Here is an 18,450-nt window from a genome sequence, read left to right as displayed (position 1 = left end):
GCCGAGGACTGACCTCGGAGGTCAAGCCTCGACCAAGTGTTGGCCGAGGACTGACCTCGGCCAATTATATTATTATTATTGTTTTTTTTTTTTAAATTTTGGACGAGGACTGACTTCGGCCAACTTGGAGAGTTTTTGACCGACCATCAGCGAATTACATGTTTTTTGCGTTGCACGGACTTTTCCTCTAGCTCACTGTCTCTTGCTTTCTCGCCCAGGTCACACCTCCTTTTCTTGGTGTTGGAAGCTGAAGGCTCAGGATCTTCTTTCTTTCGCCACACATTGTCGGGTAGGCTTTGTTGATGCTGGTACTGTCCCGGACACTCAACAAATGCTGGTGCTGAGGGAAAATGCACCATTCCCATTTCCTCAGCGTGACTTAGAATCACGCTAACCGGGTGAGTGAGCGGTGTTAAGTGCCGCGGTGGGGCGAGACGAGAATGCTCATCTCTTCCCTTCGTTGAGGGTGGTTGGTTTGGTCGTGGTGTCTGGCTGGGCGGACCTGTTTTATCAGGTCGCTCACTCTTTCGTCCTTCCTCCTCATCCTTCTTTCTCCTGTCAGCCTCTTCTGCGTCTGCGTACTGGTTGGTCGTTCTCATGAGTTCTTCATAAGAGCGTGGGTGGTGGGTGTTCAGTTGTTTGTGGAAATCGCCTGACCTCAGTGCTTGGATGAAGATGGGAATTGCTGCCTTCGAATCGAAGTCATATACGTTGTTGACTTCTTTTTTCCATTTGCTTAAGAAGTCTCGCAGGCTTTCTCCCTTATCCTGTTTTACCCCCCCGAGATGTGAGAATGGTTTCTTATGTTGTATACTCCCTGAGAAATAAGACAAGAAACTTTTGGATAGCTCTGCAAAAGTCTGAACTGATCCGTCTGGGATTGTGTTAAACCAATCTTGAGCAGTCCCGTCCAAAGTGGACAAGAACGCTCTGCACATTATGGCATCGCTTGCCCCAATCATGACCATGGCTGCCTTGTATCTTGTCATATGGGTACGCGGATCTGAAGTGCCAGTGTAGGCCTTGATGGTGGGTAGTTGAAAGTCTTTTGGAAGAGGAACTTCCATTATGTCAGGAGAGAATGGAGCGGCCATTCTTACCTCCGGTTCTGGTGAGTGTTCTCTTGCTTCTACTTTCTTTTCCAAATCATCTATCTGCCTTTGGAGTCTTTCCACCAGGCCTTCCTGTGGTGTTTTGTGTCTAGTGGAGTGACGCGAAGCCAATCCACCAGATTCGCCCATCCTTTCTCCGGATGGTCGTTTGGTTACTGTCTTTCCTGCTTGGGCACGGGGACCTCTATTGGAAGATCCTTGCACCCCCTGAGTTCTGTTTTGCCTCGGAGATTGCACTTCTCCCTCCAGAGGGGGTGGTGGCGGTAAGATCTGGCCTTGCATTTCTGCGACTAGTTGGGCCATCGTCGCCGCCGCCTGTTGGATGACCTGCGCTGCTGCCTGAAGGTCCACCACCTGGGCGGGAGCAGCAGTTGCTGGGAGGGGAGTACGGCCACCACCATGGTTGTCGTTGAGTTGGGTACGGAGGTCACCTTCACTGCGGTTGTTGTTGTTGAGTTGGCTGCGAAGGTCACCTCCATGGTTACTGTTGAGCTGCTCACGAAGATCACCCGAGGGGTGACCCTTGTTCACCTGACTAGGTGTGCGCGAGCTGCTGGATCCAGATACCATTGATAGCGATGAGATGAACTGAGTGGTTTTTTGATTTTGTGATTTTAGCCTGAGATCTGATCTCGGCTCTCAATGAAAGCACCAATGACGGTAATAATGGGTTACCGGGTATGTAATCTGAGTATTGAGTATCTGAATACAATGTTTGAGTACTTGAGAACAGTATTGAGCGTAGTGCTCAGTGTACAAGTGAATGTAATATCTATTATCTAGTAAGAAGTGTAAGAAGTGTCCCCCTTCACTATGTGGTTGTGAGCCTTTTTATTCCCTTCAGCTCAGTAACGGAGCATTGATGAAGAGTTGATCGTTGGACATCAGTACCTGAGGTGTTGAATGCTGAGGAGCTGAACGTCTGTCATCAATGCTGAGGAGCTGAACGTTGGCCATCAATGCTAAGGAGTTGAACCGTTGAGCATTGATGCTGAGGGGTGAAGTGTCTTGGGTGCTGCCAATAGTTTCGGGTCGGGTACCCAATTACCCTGTCACATTAATTATATTTGTAAAAAGAAAAAGAGAAAAATTAAATTCATCTTGAAAAAGGTATATGGAGAAAAAAAATTATGAGTGTGTAGGGTGCATGTAGTGCGCAATTTCATTTACCAAGTCCTTTAGCTTTATTATAACTAGTATTTGCAACAAAAAAAAAAAAAAATCTCATCATGAATTTAAATAAAATATCAAAAAAATATAAGATATTAGAATATACAATATAATAAATTTAAAATTTTATTACAACTATATATTTTGTCAGGTATGTATATTCATATCATACAAAAATAAAGTTAAAATTTTATATGGTTAAATACTTAAATATAGTTCATAAACATGTACATATTTAGATTAATTTATAAACGAAATTTATAAACTTAAATTAATTTTTATAATTCCAACAATATAAATAATATATGGTAATTTAATTTTATAGTAATGATTTATGCCCAAAATACATGACAATGACAAATTATAATAATGAATAAGACTCGAAATAATGGTAATGATTAGTAAATAATATTTTTTGTATGAATTATACTCAAAATAATTGAAATGATTTATACTCAAAATATACATATATATATGCAATGGTCAAGCTAAGAAGGTTCAGGTAGATTGTCGAATAATTCAAAAAACGAGTTAATTTCATTTTTTTGTCCTAGATTTATAGGTGCCAATCCACTTTTAGTCATTTTTTATCAGAACATGCATCCACATTTGGTCCTAGTATTAGTGTGGCCTGACCGTTTATATAGTGAGATCGGTCATGAAAATTTGACAAACAAAAGTGGGGTTATAGAATTGAGAGGGGTAGCAGATGGTGAGGGAAGAATGGGAAGATCTAATGAGATATGAGTGAATATATTCAGCTTGATCACTGTTCTTGAGAAGGAAATTTTGGAAGAAAGAATTGGTGGGCAGAGGATATGAGAGAAAGTGTTGGGCAAAGAACTTGGAAGGATCAGGAAGAACAATGGATTTGGTTTCTGGGAAGAGGAATGGTTTGGTAGGTTTCCAGGGTTTGGGTAGAGGAGGAGGAGGGAGAGGCGGTGGAGGTGGAGGAAGGGGGGCAGGGGAGGTGGTGGTGGAGGTGGAGGTGGGGGAGGCTGAGTCGGATGACTGCTCGAGCTGGAACTATTTCCCATCGATGTGTTTTTTGGGTGTTAAGAGGAAAAACGTAGTCAAAGGTCAAAGGTCTCAATGACAAACAATATAAATTGTCCTTTTTGCCCTTATGGTTAACGCCATGTTCACGCCAAAGCTAACGAAGACCAAATTGGCTTAAAATTGAATAGTCGATCTGGTGACCACTTTGAGTGCAATTAAAAGTCAAGACACTAAATTAAGAAAAGGCTATAGTCGGAAGACCATTTTGAGAATTAACTCTTTCATTACAATACAACTAAAATATCATTTTAATTCAATTACAATTTCATTTGACAATGTATACACAATATATGAGACATGTTACTCAATCTCATTTTAGATACACTATAGTTTCATTACAGCACAACTTAAGTATCATTCTAATTCAACTATAGTTTCATTTGACAATATACATTCAATATGTGAGACATGTTATTCAGTTTCATTTTAGATTTACTGTAGCTTCATTTTATTCTGAGCACATCATAAATACGAGATTTATAACGGTCGTCGTTTATGTTTCTTTTTACTTAACAAAACGATGACGTTTTTAGACCATGGTTCACACAGCAATGTGGACCATGGTCCACCATATAAAAATTGCATATTTATTTAATACACCTACAATATTGACAAGTGTAGTATGCGATGGATGGAAAGCAAGGTAGGGAATGAGGATCCCCTGGTGTGTTGTATCTCAAGGATTGCAAATTTGGAGTTTGATGATGTGTGGTCGAGCACAAGTGAACAAGAACCTACAAGAGCTAGGTACAAGTGTGTGCAAAAGCCATGGTACGTCGTATCGCAAGTATAACAAGTAACAAGTGAAATAGAGAGTGAAATAGAGAGCAAGTGAACAAAGCAATTCACTAAGGAATCAAATGAAAGAAAAGCAGGACTCAAATTAGTCCTTCCTTGCTTATGTGCTATGTAGTGTCCTAGGTAAGAAGTACAATATGTGCCATTTGAGATTCAAGGAAGATGTTTGCCATTGCCAATGCTTGTACCGGTCTCCTTGGTCTATCAAGTAGTAGAATTTCACCCGAATAACAACGCTACTAGCTTGAGTCATTTTATCAAAGACATTGCCTACATCTTCTCCCGAGCTTTCACCTTCCAGAGCAAAGGTGGAGAATGGAAATGGATGGAGACTCTACTATAGTCCCAATTCCTTAGCAACTATACTACTCCTAGTCCTCCTACATGGTTAGTTGGGCCTAATCACATAGGAATTCATACAAAAAAATCACTTTCATCATGAATCGAAATCAATCAACACATTTATACTTCATAATTGCAATTATGATCATACAAACACCCTAACAAGTAAATCCTAATCCAATTCCCTAAAAGATTCTAGCCACACATGAACTTCATTGATCACAATCACAATTGAGCCAGATGCAATGGAATAATGGAGTAAAAGAATGAGGAAGTGCATGAGAGAACTTAGCTCAATCACAAATTGCAATCAACAATCAAATTTCTTCAATTGATCAAGAGTTGAGCTTCGAGATCAAGTCAAGTTGTCAATTTGGTTAAAACTTTGAAAGTTTTTCTTTCTAGAATTGAAGTAATTAAAATCCAAAGTTGTAGCTATAAGTGAAAAGTGAAATCTAAGTCTAAAGTTATAAAGTCTAACTCTTTAACTTCCTTAATTAAATACTTCGCGCCTTCGTCTACTTGAGCCCCTGCACGCTCGTGACAATGCTCGTGCATCTTGCCCAAGAAAATCGCGGTGCCTTGCACACTCATGAGATCCTTCATACATCCTTTCCACGTGCACTTGCACACTTGTGGATTTCTTCGTGCAACTTTTGGAAATTTCATAGCTCTAATTCTCACGCTCGTGCAAGCAAACGTGGAACTTTCTGCCAATCTCCCTTTTGTAGTTTGCACATGCGTGACAATGGTTGTGCAAGTATCCTCTGTAGGAAATCTCCCAATTGAGCCTCAAATCTTGTCCAAATGTTTGCAATTCAGTCTCAAAATCCTACAAACACACAAAATGCACTCATTATAAGTCCATGTGCTGCAATTATACAATTTAGAACCAAGTAGCATATCAACAAAGCACAACAGACATCAATTAAGCACAAAACAACATTGATTTGACCCTTAGAAATGATGTATCTTTGGCACTTAACAATTATAATAATGGACCATAATCCATGATATCATTTGTCCAACTTCAACACTTATTATATTTGGACCGAGGTCCATCATGTGCATTGTGAATCATGCCCAAATTATGCGCCCAACTACAATTAACATTTTGTGTACATGTTGTTAACATATTATGTACATTTAGTTTATTACCGTACATAATTTGCTTGTTAACTAAATATACATAATATGTTAATAGTATGTAGTGCATAATTAGACTAGTGTTCCTTGAACCTTAGTCCACGATATAATTTGTGCAACTTCAGTCTTTAGCATACCATCCATTTCTCAAATTACATTCTTGTATGGATCGGCTTTCATCTTTAGCCCCTCTCATTTATATATTTGATCCCATCAAATAATAATGAAGCTAAAACTATTTCATTTCAACATATTTATTCTCGATGGTATTTGAATTTTTAAATGTTAGTGGTCTTTGATGTTTGATGCTTCAAAATCAATATTATCAAGAAGACAAGACTTCAAGATTAAAGTATATTTAATTGGTAAAAAAAAGTAACAAGATAACAATATGTACTTTCAAAAATGCACTTCTTTAAGGTTGTTGTCATGCCCAATCATTTACCTGACGCCATTCATCTCCCAAAACATAAGAAGGATCATTGAGATTGCTGTAATTCATGGTTACACCTTACAATACAAGTTATTCAACAAAATTGTACTAAAAACAATTCCAACTAAATTTATCAAATTATTAATTTAATAATCATAAGATTACAAATTTGTCTTTTAGTTGGGATTTTCTATTGACCTTCTTAATAGGCTTTATTAAACACATTCTCAAGTAATAATTACGAATTTTCTTTGTGACTCAAAAATCATACTAAAACAATAAAGTGAAATTTAAAATACTTTTAATGAAAAACGAGACATTGGTCTTAATTGCTATAGACTTTAATTATTATTCCTGTCTTCATGGCTAGTAAAACACAAAGCAGACAGCGTATGAGTGCAGATTTGGAGATGCTTATATTCCATCTCTTTGTCCCCATATAATCATGACTGTGTCTCTCTGTATATGCATATATGCGTGTATATATATGTGTACACACAGACACACACTACCTTCAATTCATTGCCATCTCTTTGTAAAGCTTCCCACAATATAATGTTGTTCTGGACTTGATGCCTTATCTTCAATTCTTTATCTTTACGCATATGATTAGCGAATAGTTAGAGAAGAAATGGAAAGGAGAAACAGAAAACTGTACATGGAGAACTGTTACATAATGGCAGAGAATGAGAGGCTAAGGAAGAAGGCTGCGCTTCTTAACCAAGAGAACAAAGCACTTCTCCATCAACTCATCTCTTCTTCTTCTGCGGTAAAAGCTACCACCACATCTTCTTCAATAATGTCTCCCACTGCCAATGCTGCTGCTTCAAATTCCACCAACAACTAACTACCATATTTTCATATCAAAACAATAGTTCAATACAAAAAGGAAATGAACATCTAAAGCTAGTATAGGGCGTTGCCTTTTGATTGATTATATATTTACCAGTTTTGGGAGATATTATATAGGACATTAACTATTTGTACTTCAATAGATTGAGAAAATATGTATGAGCATATACTACATTGTGATAGAGTCAGTAATGCTCAAAATATATATGTACTTTATTTGTTGGTTGCACTTTTAGCCTTTTGAAAAATACTTGGAGAACTCCCATTTTATAATTTCAATTGTTACTCTCTTATAAGTTACACTTTTATGTTAATTCACGTGATAAAAATGTTAAATACAAGTCCTCTCTGACAATCGGAAATACAAGAAACTGGAAAACGAAAGCAAAACAAAAATACAACGAAATATAATCCACGTAGGATTAAACAATTACTTGCGATGAAGATACCACGCTAGGTTGAGTGGCCTTGGAAGAAGGAGGGTGAACTGTATGGACTTCGGGGTGGTTGGAAGCACGAGTCGTGTTGTCACTATCCTTAAAACCTTATTTGCCGCTTCCCGTGGTGCTGGAACGTTGCGGCCTAGGCTTCCCAGGATAAAACGTGCTACGATCCGCCGTTTGTGCACTCAAACTTGGACCCGACGAACTAAACCGTGGGAAGAACGCAGATGGCTTGAAGGAAATATGAGCAGGGTTTTGAGGAGAAAACAGTGTATTCGTGTGTTCTTAGTGTGTGTATATATCAAACCTGCTGCTCACAACGAATATGTAGTGAAGGATGGGATCATTGCATTAAATCTGGCATTTAATTTCCATTTGTAACCTCCACCCATTAGCAACCTATTTACACCCACTATTAATCCATTTAATCAAGAAATAAACTCAGAAATAAAGATTGGAATTAATGACATTAACTCCGAAATATTAAGAGTTATTTCTGAACGGATCCAGTAGGTGAACGGTCGCAAACGAGAGGTCACCAGAGTCGCTCCTCAAGACATCGTTCATATCTGCGTACCTTCGAGACATAGCTCGTGCCGCGAGACGTCGAGAAGTGCTAGCTTCGAGACATCACACTGCATCGAGACAGCAAATTGGTCCGCGAGACATCGAATGCGCACGTCGATCCGGGGCTGCGCGATATCGCCCTTGTAAGAGACTTGGTTCGAGTCTGAGATGGAAAACTCGTATGTGGTCTGAGATGGAAAACTCGTTCGAAAATATGGCATAACTTAGCCCGCAAGGCCTGCCACTTTTCGGACGACATTCGTGCCCGTGCACACGAGTTCAAGCCTTTCGAACTCAACTTTGGAATTTGATTTGCACCCTCCCCTGCGCGCGAGAGAGAGCATCTATGCTATACAAGTTAAATAGTCATGAAAGACTCTTGTATATATAGTGGTGCAAAAGTTCATTCCAAATCAATGTGGGACAAAGCTACATAAGCTTTCCGCACTTGAATTCCACCTCAAATGGGTCTACTTTGAGAATCAATTTCTCATTCACCCATTATCCATTTTGAGCGTATAATATATCGATTTCTTCGTCTAAGAACGAAGAACCCGAATTCACTTTGACCCGACCCAAAATCGGAAGTGGACCCACAGATATTTATACCACAAAATGGTCACTTAAAATGCCATTTTAGTGCAATTTTTCCATAAAAAATAATCAGTCATTGAAGGAAGAGTATGTATATAGAACTCATTTATTTTTAATTGAACTGCTGAAATTGTTTATTTTGTCGGTTCAATTAATTTATGTGTTTTTTTTTTTAAACATTATTATGTGTGTTAAACGGCATGTTTTCTGCTTCTGAGTTTCTCGATGTTCTGGGTTTGGTTGGGGCAATTATTTTGGGCCATTATTTTAAATGAGTCCATTGAATTTTTGTATTTCTTTTTAGAAAATAAAGGCCCATTTTGTCCTTGTCTAAAAATCTCCTAGCCAAAAGTCAAACCTGGAGGCCACATAAATCGGGTAAAATAGTAAATCTAAAATATAGAAAATGTATTTTTTTTGAATGCTATCTGTTATAATGTATTCATACATACTACCTGTGACCTCTCACTTAAGAAGGCCACAGTTATGCCGCTTCAACACAAGATTTTTGGCTAGAAAATGTATTTTTAAACAGTAAAGTTCTTTGGAGTTAGGGAAGCTCTAAAATAGATAAAATAATTAAATTTGGACAGAATTCAAGTATAGATGGGCACGCTTTAAGTTGTTGAGAGCCTACATTTATAACATTTAGACTCATCATTTGATCTCATCATTAATGACATTTTTAGAATAGCTCAATATTTTCAAAATCTTAACAATTCGTTCGCTGAACAATATTTGAAGAGAAATGAAATTTAAATTTTATGGAAAAGAAATTACCAGAAAAAGAGATTTCATTGTTTGATTAATGGAAAAGAAATTGTTGGAAATATGAATTTTATTGTTTGGTTGAGTTTGGAATGGTAAGGAATTATGAATATAAAAACCAATATGTCATTAACAATAATAGTGATAATAAATTATATATATGTGTGTCAAACACCTTGTGCTCAGATGGCATGTAGTGACTCTCCCATATGGGAGGTCATGAGATTGAGTCTCAGGAAATAGAATTACAATCTTTTGCTATGATTTTGTTTCCCTTCACTTTTAGGAAATAGAATTACAATGAAAAATATTTTTCATCCAACCAAACAACATAAAACATCATTTTCCTCCCCTTTTAAGAAAACCTTTTCCATGGGAAAGATTTTCCATTGAACCAAACACCTCATTGAGTTGGTAGAAGGAAAATTTTGAAATTTTGGAGTTAAAAGGTTGGATTTCAATTATTTATTGAGTTAATACCCAATATAGTCCTCGACTATAATGGTTTTACTCGATTTAGTCCTAAGTGACTTTTTGTGCTTAATTTAGTCCTCGACTTTGATGATTTTACACAATTTAGTCCTTTGTTAGTAATTCCGTCAATGGGCTGTTAGAAGAAGGGTTAACATGGTAATTTCTCTTTTTTTTTTTCTTTTTTTTTTTTATAATGGCCAGATTGCCATCTTCTCCCCATTGTTAACCTTGTTATTCAAGTACTAGACAGTGTCGTTTGGTGAAGATAGAAGGAAGTAATTGGGGCTTCCGGAGGGTTTTGATTTGGAGTTGTTCGAATCCGTTGATGCGTATGTGAAAATGCAGGGTATGGACGCCGACGGGGTGGATACGGACCCAAACAAGGGCAATGATTTGGAAGCTCAAGGCTGACGACTCCTTAATCTTTCTGGAAAGAAATATGCATTTTTTTGTTTTTTGTTTACTCCATTTTCTATTCACCACTACCAATACTGCATTTTGATATACAATAATTGATTTTCATGTTTATTGTTCAGTTTCCGATGCTACCAATACTACATTTTGACATACAAATGCTTTTCATGTTTATTGTTTAGTTTTTGACGTCTTCCAGTACCTGGGTAACAAGGTTAATAATGGGGAGAAGAAGGCAATCTGGCCATTAAAAAAAAGAAAGAAGTGAAAATTACCATGTTAACCCTTTTTTTAACAGTCCATTGACAGAATTACTAACAAAGGACTAAATTGTGTAAAACCATCAAAGTCAAGGACTAAATTAAGCACAAAAAGTCACTTAGGACTAAATTGAGTAAAACCACTATAGTCGAGGACTATATTGGGTATTAACTCATTATTTATATTTGAAAAGAGAAAGTCTACAAAAGTCCTAAAATTAAAAGTCTACACAAATTCATATCTTTTTGAATACTACATGACGTTTAAACTCTTTTAAAAAGTCTTAATCAAATATCACATGACTTTTAAAGACACTTTCAAAATCTTGATTGAATACTGTCTACTTTTAAAGACTTCCTACAAGTTTGAATTGAATATCTCCAAATTTTTAAAATGTATAAAAGTCTTTAAAAAATTTTAAAAGTCATGATTGAATACACCCCTTAGCTTTTTTTTTTTTTTTTTGAAAGACACCCCCTAACTTTTTGTTTGTTAAAGAATTTGTAAATGTGGTTGTCCATTTACCGACTAGGAATGCCTTATTCAAAAAAAATTGTGTTGTCCTTGTTTTTCCTCCTCTCTTTATTTTTTTTTCTCTCAAAATTTACCTGTTCATTTCACAAGGTGAAAATATAATTCTTTATATTCATGGATTAATTAATTTTATCATGAGTTAAAAAATAAATTATTAATTAAATATATTAAAAAACTAATTAAGTGAACAATTAAAAGGTGAATTCAGGAATGATGTAGGTGAATTATAAAAGAAACAAATAATACAGCACAGAATGATAGTTGGTGAATTAGGCTTTGTGATACGCGGACTTGTCCCTTTCTTTTAGTAGATTCGTCGATTCGCAGTTAATATTAGAAAGTTTAAATTTTGACCCAAAAAAAAAAAAAAAAAAAAAAAAAAAAGAATTGAAGAAATTTGCAGACCCAGATCTCCCTCCCTAATTCCCTATTCTTTTCATATTTCTACACATCTCTATGCATATTGACTAACAAAACAATTATTCTTCGAGTTTTGGGTTTGTGTTCTTGAAAAGATGGCAGCAGGAACATCCAGGAAAATTTCAGCAGCTTCAGCCAGGTCTCACACTAGAAAATCTAAGCAAAAGACTTCGCTTCCACTTCCTTCAGGTGCTTTTTTAATTTTCGAACTTCAATCTATGTTAAATGTTCTTGGTTGGTCAAGATTCGCTTTAACTATCGAAATCGAGTGTGCGGTCAGATGCCAAAAAGAGTTTTTTAGCTTTAATCTGCAAAGCAAAATTTAGAGAGCAGAGGGCTTTCCATGTAGTATGTGAGCATGGCATGTGAAGAATGATACTTTCTTAGTTCCGGATAGAAAGCTGTAGTCTTGATTGTGATTTGTGTGTGTATCTGGAGTTTCAAATATGGGTTTTGTTTAGGTTGTGAAAATTGTTGTGTTTTATGCTTGAATGCTTGAATTTTTTGTTTTGATACATATAGGGTGAAATCAGATTGTGTAATCCTCTTTAGTTGGGTAGATCATAATTGCATCTCAACATTTCAGGATTATTTGGGAAAATATTGCTGGTTTCCTTCATAGGATTTTTGGCATGGGCTTATCAGGCAACTCGGCCTCCTGCGCCCAAGCTGTGTGGCTCACCAGATGGGCCTCCTATCACAGCTCCAAGAATAAAACTTAGTGATGGAAGATACCTGGCTTACAAGGAACACGGTGTGCCCAAAGATAAAGCAGCATATAAGATAGTCTATGTTCATGGATTTGATTCTTGCAGACATGATGCTGTTATTGCCAATAATCTATCCCCAGTAATGTTCCTTAACTTATAATGTTTGAATCCTTTTCAGTTTTCAGCCCCTCCTAGTTCACAATAGCTGCAACGAATTATTTTCGTGCAGGATGTTATTGAGAGTTTGGGAGTCTATATTGTTTCCTTTGACAGACCTGGTTATGGAGAAAGTGATCCTAATCCAAAACGCACTGAAAAGGGCATAGCTTTAGATATAGAGGAGCTCGCTGATGCGCTGGGATTAGGTTCAAAATTCTATGTTGTGGGATTTTCCATGGGTGGGCAGGTGGTTTGGACCTGTCTCAAGTACATCCCTCATAGGTATGTACATTACAATATCGCATAGACAATGGACGAGGAGAGGGAATTTACTTCGTGGCATTTAAAAAGTTTAAATCTTTGTCTAGTTTTTGTCATATTCTTGGTCTTGTCTAGACAATCCGGAATCAGTTTCATTCATTTTTGAGTGTTTCGGTTTTTAACTTGTGACAGATTGGCTGGAGCATCTCTTATAGCTCCCGTTATCAACCACTGGTGGCCTAACATTCCTGCAAACTTATCCAAACAAGGCTTCTCTAAACACCTTCCCCAGGATCAGTGGGCTCTAGGTGTTGCTCACTATGCTCCATGGCTTGTACACTGGTGGGAGACCCAAAAGTACTTTCCCGCTTTAAGTGTTTCAGCTCACAGCCGGGATATTCTTTCTTCACATGACTTAGAATTACTGCCTAAAATTCATCCCCGAAGAGTGGATTACATGGTAATTGCTTCACCCTACTAAGCTTTATTGCTATTGGCATGAAAGTAGATTGCACTATTGCCTAGCAAGATTACTTTGATCCATCAAACAGAATAAATTCATTACTGATTCTATTTTATGCATAACAACAACAATAATAATATGAAAGAAGAAAGATTTTTTTTACTTTTCCAGTTTTCTTTTCTGGCCTTGATAATAGATTTGCAGGCTATGACAAAATACTTCTTCACTAAGGTCTCTAACTAATGAAGATTTGGCTTCAATATCTATAAAGCTATACCCGTTTCATTGCTTGAAGTATGTCACTTTGTAGTATAAGTGGCGGATTTTAATTTCTCGGGGTTGATTACGTTGAGTTTTTAGTAGCAAATGATCTTTCACTCTGTGAAAACTTGATGACTTTCTTATCAGATTAATTCTAAGGTTATGCAATATGTAGAGTACTTCTCAATATATTTTTAGTATGGAAGAGTGTCCTTTTTGTGGATCGGAGATTTTGTATTAAACTAAATGCTGTCAAATGCAAATCCTATGTTGTTATCATGACCACCATCTAGCCGAACTAATGGGATTTGTTGAAAGTGTCGTTACTGTAAAATGATCAGGGTCTGCCATGATACTTTGATATGGAGACAGATTAAAGCTGTCACTAGATCCCGCAGGTGATGAGAAAGCTATTTATAACCAAAGGACCTCTAGTAGGCAATCCAGAAGCAAGTGCCATGTGGGCAACCCCAGCCAAGTTGGTCGGGCTGTTGACTTGGTAACCACAAGGTTACAAGTGACTCTTAGAGGGAGCGACCTATTGGCCTTCTTGGTCCGAGACTCTGAGCCAATCAATTATAGGCAACTTAGGCTAGTTTACTTCCTTGTGGTCCTTTGGCAGCTAGGGTCACAATGTGGGGTTTGCCCAGTGCATGGGTAATGGATGCGGGTTTCACCCACAAAAAAAAAAAAAAAAAAAAAAAAAAAAAAGAAGAAGCAAGTGCCCTTACTGTCTGAAATTCTGGGTACCTTAATGATTCATATGTTTGCAGTTTGCGTCTTTGTACCCTGTAATTCTCTGGTGACAACTGGAGTATGAGTATGGATATAGATATTGCTTGATGTTTTTTCTTCAGATACTTGATTTGTACATTCAAAAATGCAGTACGTTAGAGGGAAGATAACATTTGATCAAGAGACTTCTTCATGTCATTTTTTATCTACATTACCGAATTCTTATATTCCTACTAGTTTTAACCACCTGGTCCTCTGTCTTTGTTGGCAATATTTAGGCACAGGTGAGACAACAAGGGGAATTCGAGTCTCTCCACCGCGACTTGATAGTTGGCTTTGGGACCTGGGAGTTTGGCCCTACCGATCTAAAGAACCCATTCCCTAACGGAGAAGGTTCTGTTCACCTGTGGCATGGAGAAGAGGATCGTCTTGTACCCGTTGCTGTGCAAAGATACATCACTCAACAGCTTCCATGGATTCACTACCATGAGCTTCAGGGTGCCGGTCACATGTTCCCTCATGCCGATGGAATGGCTGACAGAATCGTTAAGTCCCTTTTAATTGGAGAGAGCAGTGTCTAGATGTTAATTGCTGTACTTCATCCACCTCTTTTGCTTACCTATGCATTTCTTGAAGATGTAATGTAACAAAAGATTTTGTTGTATAACTAGTTTTGTTCCCAGTGGGTTCCGTTCCTACGTTGCATAAATATGTTATAAGTGCCTTCTCAAAGCAAGTCTAATAGTACAACTTTAGTATGATGATGATTGAATGATTATGAGAAAAGGGTAAAATAGGCTTTTAAACTTTACACTAAAAATCAATTAGCCACTTAAATTTTTAAAAAGTACAATTAAACTCTTAAAGATATTGTTAAAGAAAGAAAAACATACATGTACATTGTCCACACAGTTATGTGGATCGTCACTGAATTTTATGAGCTAAAATAATGTACATTATGTATTAGATAATAACATTTTCGTAATAAAATAAGATACATTATATGTTAGAATAATATACATTATAAGTTATAAAAATGTATATTAGACTATTTTTCACACATTGTGTGGAGCACGGTCCACTGAATAACCTATTGATTCTTCGAGTTTTGGGTTTGTGTTCTTGAAAATATGGCAGCAGGAACATCTAGGAAAATTTCAGCAGCTTCAGCCAGGGCCCACACTAGAAAATCTGTGCAAAAAGACTTCGCTTCCACTTCCTTCAGGTGCTTGTTTAATTTTCTAACTTCAAGATTCGCTTTAACTATCGAAATTTAGCGTACGGTCAGATGCCAAAAAGAGTTGTTTAGCTGTAATCTGCAAAGCAAAATTTAGAGAGCAGAGGGCTTTCCATGTAGTGTGTGAGCATGGGCAACATTTAAAGAATGATACTTTCTTAGCTCCGGATAGAAAGATGTGGTCTTGATTGTGATTTGTGTGTGTATCTGGAGTTTCAAATATGGGTTTTGTTTAGGTTGTGAAAATTGTGGACTTGTGAATTTTTTGTTTGAGGGTGAAATCAGATTGTGTAATCCTCTTAGTTTAGTATCTCATAATTGAATCTCAACATTTCAGGATTATTTGGGAAAACATTGCTGGTTTCCTTCATAGGATTTTTGGCATGGGCTTATCAGGCAACTCGGCCTCCTGCGCCCAAGCTGTGTGGCTCACCAGATGGGCCTCCTATCACAGCTCCAAGAATTAAACTTAGTGATGGAAGATACCTGGCTTACAAGGAACACGGTGTGCCCAAAGATAAAGCAACATATAAGATAGTCTATGTTCATGGATATGATTCTTGCAGGCATGATCCCGCTATTGCCAATAATCTATCTCCAGTAATGTTCCTTAACTTATAACGTTTTAATCCTTTTCAGTTTTCAGCCCTCCTAGTTCATAATAGCTGCAACGAATCGTTTTTGTGTAGGATGTTATTGAGAGTTTGCGAGTCTATGTTGTTTCCTTTGACAGACCTGGTTATGGAGAAAGTGATCCCAATCCAAAACGCACTGAAAAGGGCATAGCTTTAGATATAGAGGAGCTCGCTGATGCGTTGGGATTAGGTTCAAAATTCTATGTTGTGGGATTTTCCATGGGTGGGCAGGTGGTTTGGACCTGTCTCAAGTACATCCCTCATAGGTATGTACATTACAATATCGCATAGACAAAGGACGAGGAGAGTAAATTTACTTGGTGGCATTTAAAAAGTTTAAATCCTTGTCTAGTTTTTGTCATATTCTTGGTCTTGTCTAGACAATCTGGAATCAGTTTCATTCATTTTTGAGTGTTTCGGTTTTTAACTTGTGATAGATTGGCTGGAGCATCTCTTATAGCTCCCGTCATCAACCACTGGTGGCCAAACATTCCTGCAAACTTATCCAAACACGGGTTCTCTAAGCACATTCCCAAGGATCAGTGGGCTCTAGGTGTTGCTCACTATGCTCCATGGCTTATACACTGGTGGGAAACCCGAAAGTACTTTCCTGCTCTAAGTGTTTCAGCTCACAGCCAGGATAATCTTTCTTCTCAAGACATAGAATTACTGCCTAATATTATTCCCCGAGTAGTGGATTACATGGTAATTGCTTCACCCTACTATAATTCTCAAATTTTGGCACTGTGAATGAACTCTCCATCCCAAGTTTTATTGCCATTGTCTTGAAAGTAGATTGCACTATTGCCTTTGTTTCACTAGCAAGATTACTTTGATCCATCAAACACAATAAATTCATTACTGATTCCATTTTATGCATAACAACAACAACAATAATAATAATAGGAATGAAAAAACATTTTTTACTTTTCCAGTTTTCTTTTCTGGCCTTGATAATATATTTGCAGGTTATGAATTATGATGAATTACTTCTTCACTAAGATCTCTAACTGATGAAGATTTTGCTTCAATATCTATAAAGCTATACCAGTTTCATTGCTTGAAGTATGTCACGTCATAGTAGAAAGTTAATGCTACCTTCTAGGATATGATTATTCCTTATTCATTTTCCTCTCCTTTAATTAATGTAAAAATGGACTTCCTTTTGCTGGAATACAGAGATATATGCAGAGAATCTAAAATAATTTACATTATTAGTTTCTCGGGGTTGATTAAGTTGAGTTTTTTGTAACAAATGATATTTTACTCCATGAAAACTTGATGGCTTTCTTATGAGATTAATTACAAGGTTATGCAATATGTATTACAAAGTACTTCTCAATATATTTTAACATGGAAGAGCATCCTTTTTGTGGATGGGAGATTTTGTATTAAATTAAATGCTGTCAAATGCAAATCCTATGTTGTTATCATGACCACCATCTAGCAAAACTAATGGGGCTTGTTGAAAGTGTCATTACTGTAAAAAGATCAGGGTCTGCCATGATACTTTGACATGGAGACAGATTAAATTAAAGCTGTCACTAGATCCTGCAGGTGATGAGAAAGCTCTCAATAATTTGAGGACCTCTAGTAGGCAATCCAGAAGCAAGTGCCCTGTGGCAACTCCAGCTAAGTTGGTTTGACTGTTGACTTAGTAACCACAAAGTTACAAGTAACTCCCAGAGGAAGCGGCCTATTGGCCTTTTTGGTTTGAGCCAGTCAACTATGGGCAACTTAGGCTAGTTTACCTCCTTGTGGTCCTTTGTTGGCTAGGGTCATAATGCTGGGTTACCCAATGCACATCATCGGGTAGTGGCTGCGGGTTTCCTTCGTTACCCAAAAAAAAAAAAAAAGAAGAAGAAGCAAGTGCACTTACTGTCTGAAATTCAGGGTACCTTAATGATTCATATGTTTGCACTTTGCGTCTTTGTACCCTGTAATTCTCTGGTGACAACTGGAGAATGAGTATGCATATAGATATTGCTTGATGTTCTTTCTTCAGATACTTGATCTGTACATTCAAAAATGCAGTACGTTAGAGGGAAGATAACATTTGATCAAGAGACTTCTTCATGTCATTTTTTATCTACATTACCGAATTCTTATATTCCTACTAGTTTTAACCACCTGGTCCTCTGTCTTTGCTGGCAATATTTAGGCACAGGTGAGACAACAAGGGGAATTCGAGTCTCTCCACCGCGACTTGATAGTTGGCTTTGGGACCTGGGAGTTTGGCCCGACCGATCTAAAGAACCCATTCCCTAACGGAGAAGGATCTGTTCACCTGTGGCATGGTGAAGAGGACTGTCTTGTACCCATTGCTGTGCAAAGATACATCACTCAACAGCTTCCATGGATTCACTACCATGAGCTTCAGGGTGCCGGTCACTTGTTCCCTCATGCCTATGGAATGGCTGACAGAATTGTTAAGTCCCTTTTAATTGGAGAGAACAGTCCGTAGATGTTCATTGCTGTACTTCATCCACCTCTTTTGCTTACCTTTGCATTTCTTGAAGATGTAATGTTTTTCTTAATGTTACAAAAGATTTTGTGGTATAACTATTTTTGTTCCCACTGGGCTATCGTTTAATTTCTTATT

General features: G+C 37.4%; 1 protein-coding gene across 1 annotated transcript; it reads left to right on the top strand.

The window, feature by feature from the left end:
* The first annotated feature begins 11,335 nt into the window (after positions 1 to 11,335).
* On the top strand, positions 11,336 to 18,410 carry LOC116030173. Its single transcript, XM_031272340.1, has 9 exons — positions 11,336 to 11,576; positions 11,974 to 12,236; positions 12,327 to 12,538; positions 12,710 to 12,977; positions 14,255 to 14,474; positions 15,650 to 15,813; positions 15,903 to 16,114; positions 16,286 to 16,553; positions 18,010 to 18,410. The coding sequence occupies exons 1-9, from the start codon at positions 11,483 to 11,485 to the stop codon at positions 18,310 to 18,312; spliced, it is 2,004 nt and encodes a 667-aa protein (XP_031128200.1). The 5' UTR covers positions 11,336 to 11,482; the 3' UTR covers positions 18,313 to 18,410.
* The last annotated feature ends 40 nt before the right edge of the window (positions 18,411 to 18,450 follow it).

The sequence above is a fragment of the Ipomoea triloba genome, chromosome 9, assembly GCF_003576645.1.
Source record: "Ipomoea triloba cultivar NCNSP0323 chromosome 9, ASM357664v1".
Lineage (NCBI taxonomy): Eukaryota > Viridiplantae > Streptophyta > Magnoliopsida > Solanales > Convolvulaceae > Ipomoea > Ipomoea triloba.
Note: the sequence above shows the minus strand (reverse complement) of the source record. Positions and strands in the feature narration are given on the sequence as shown.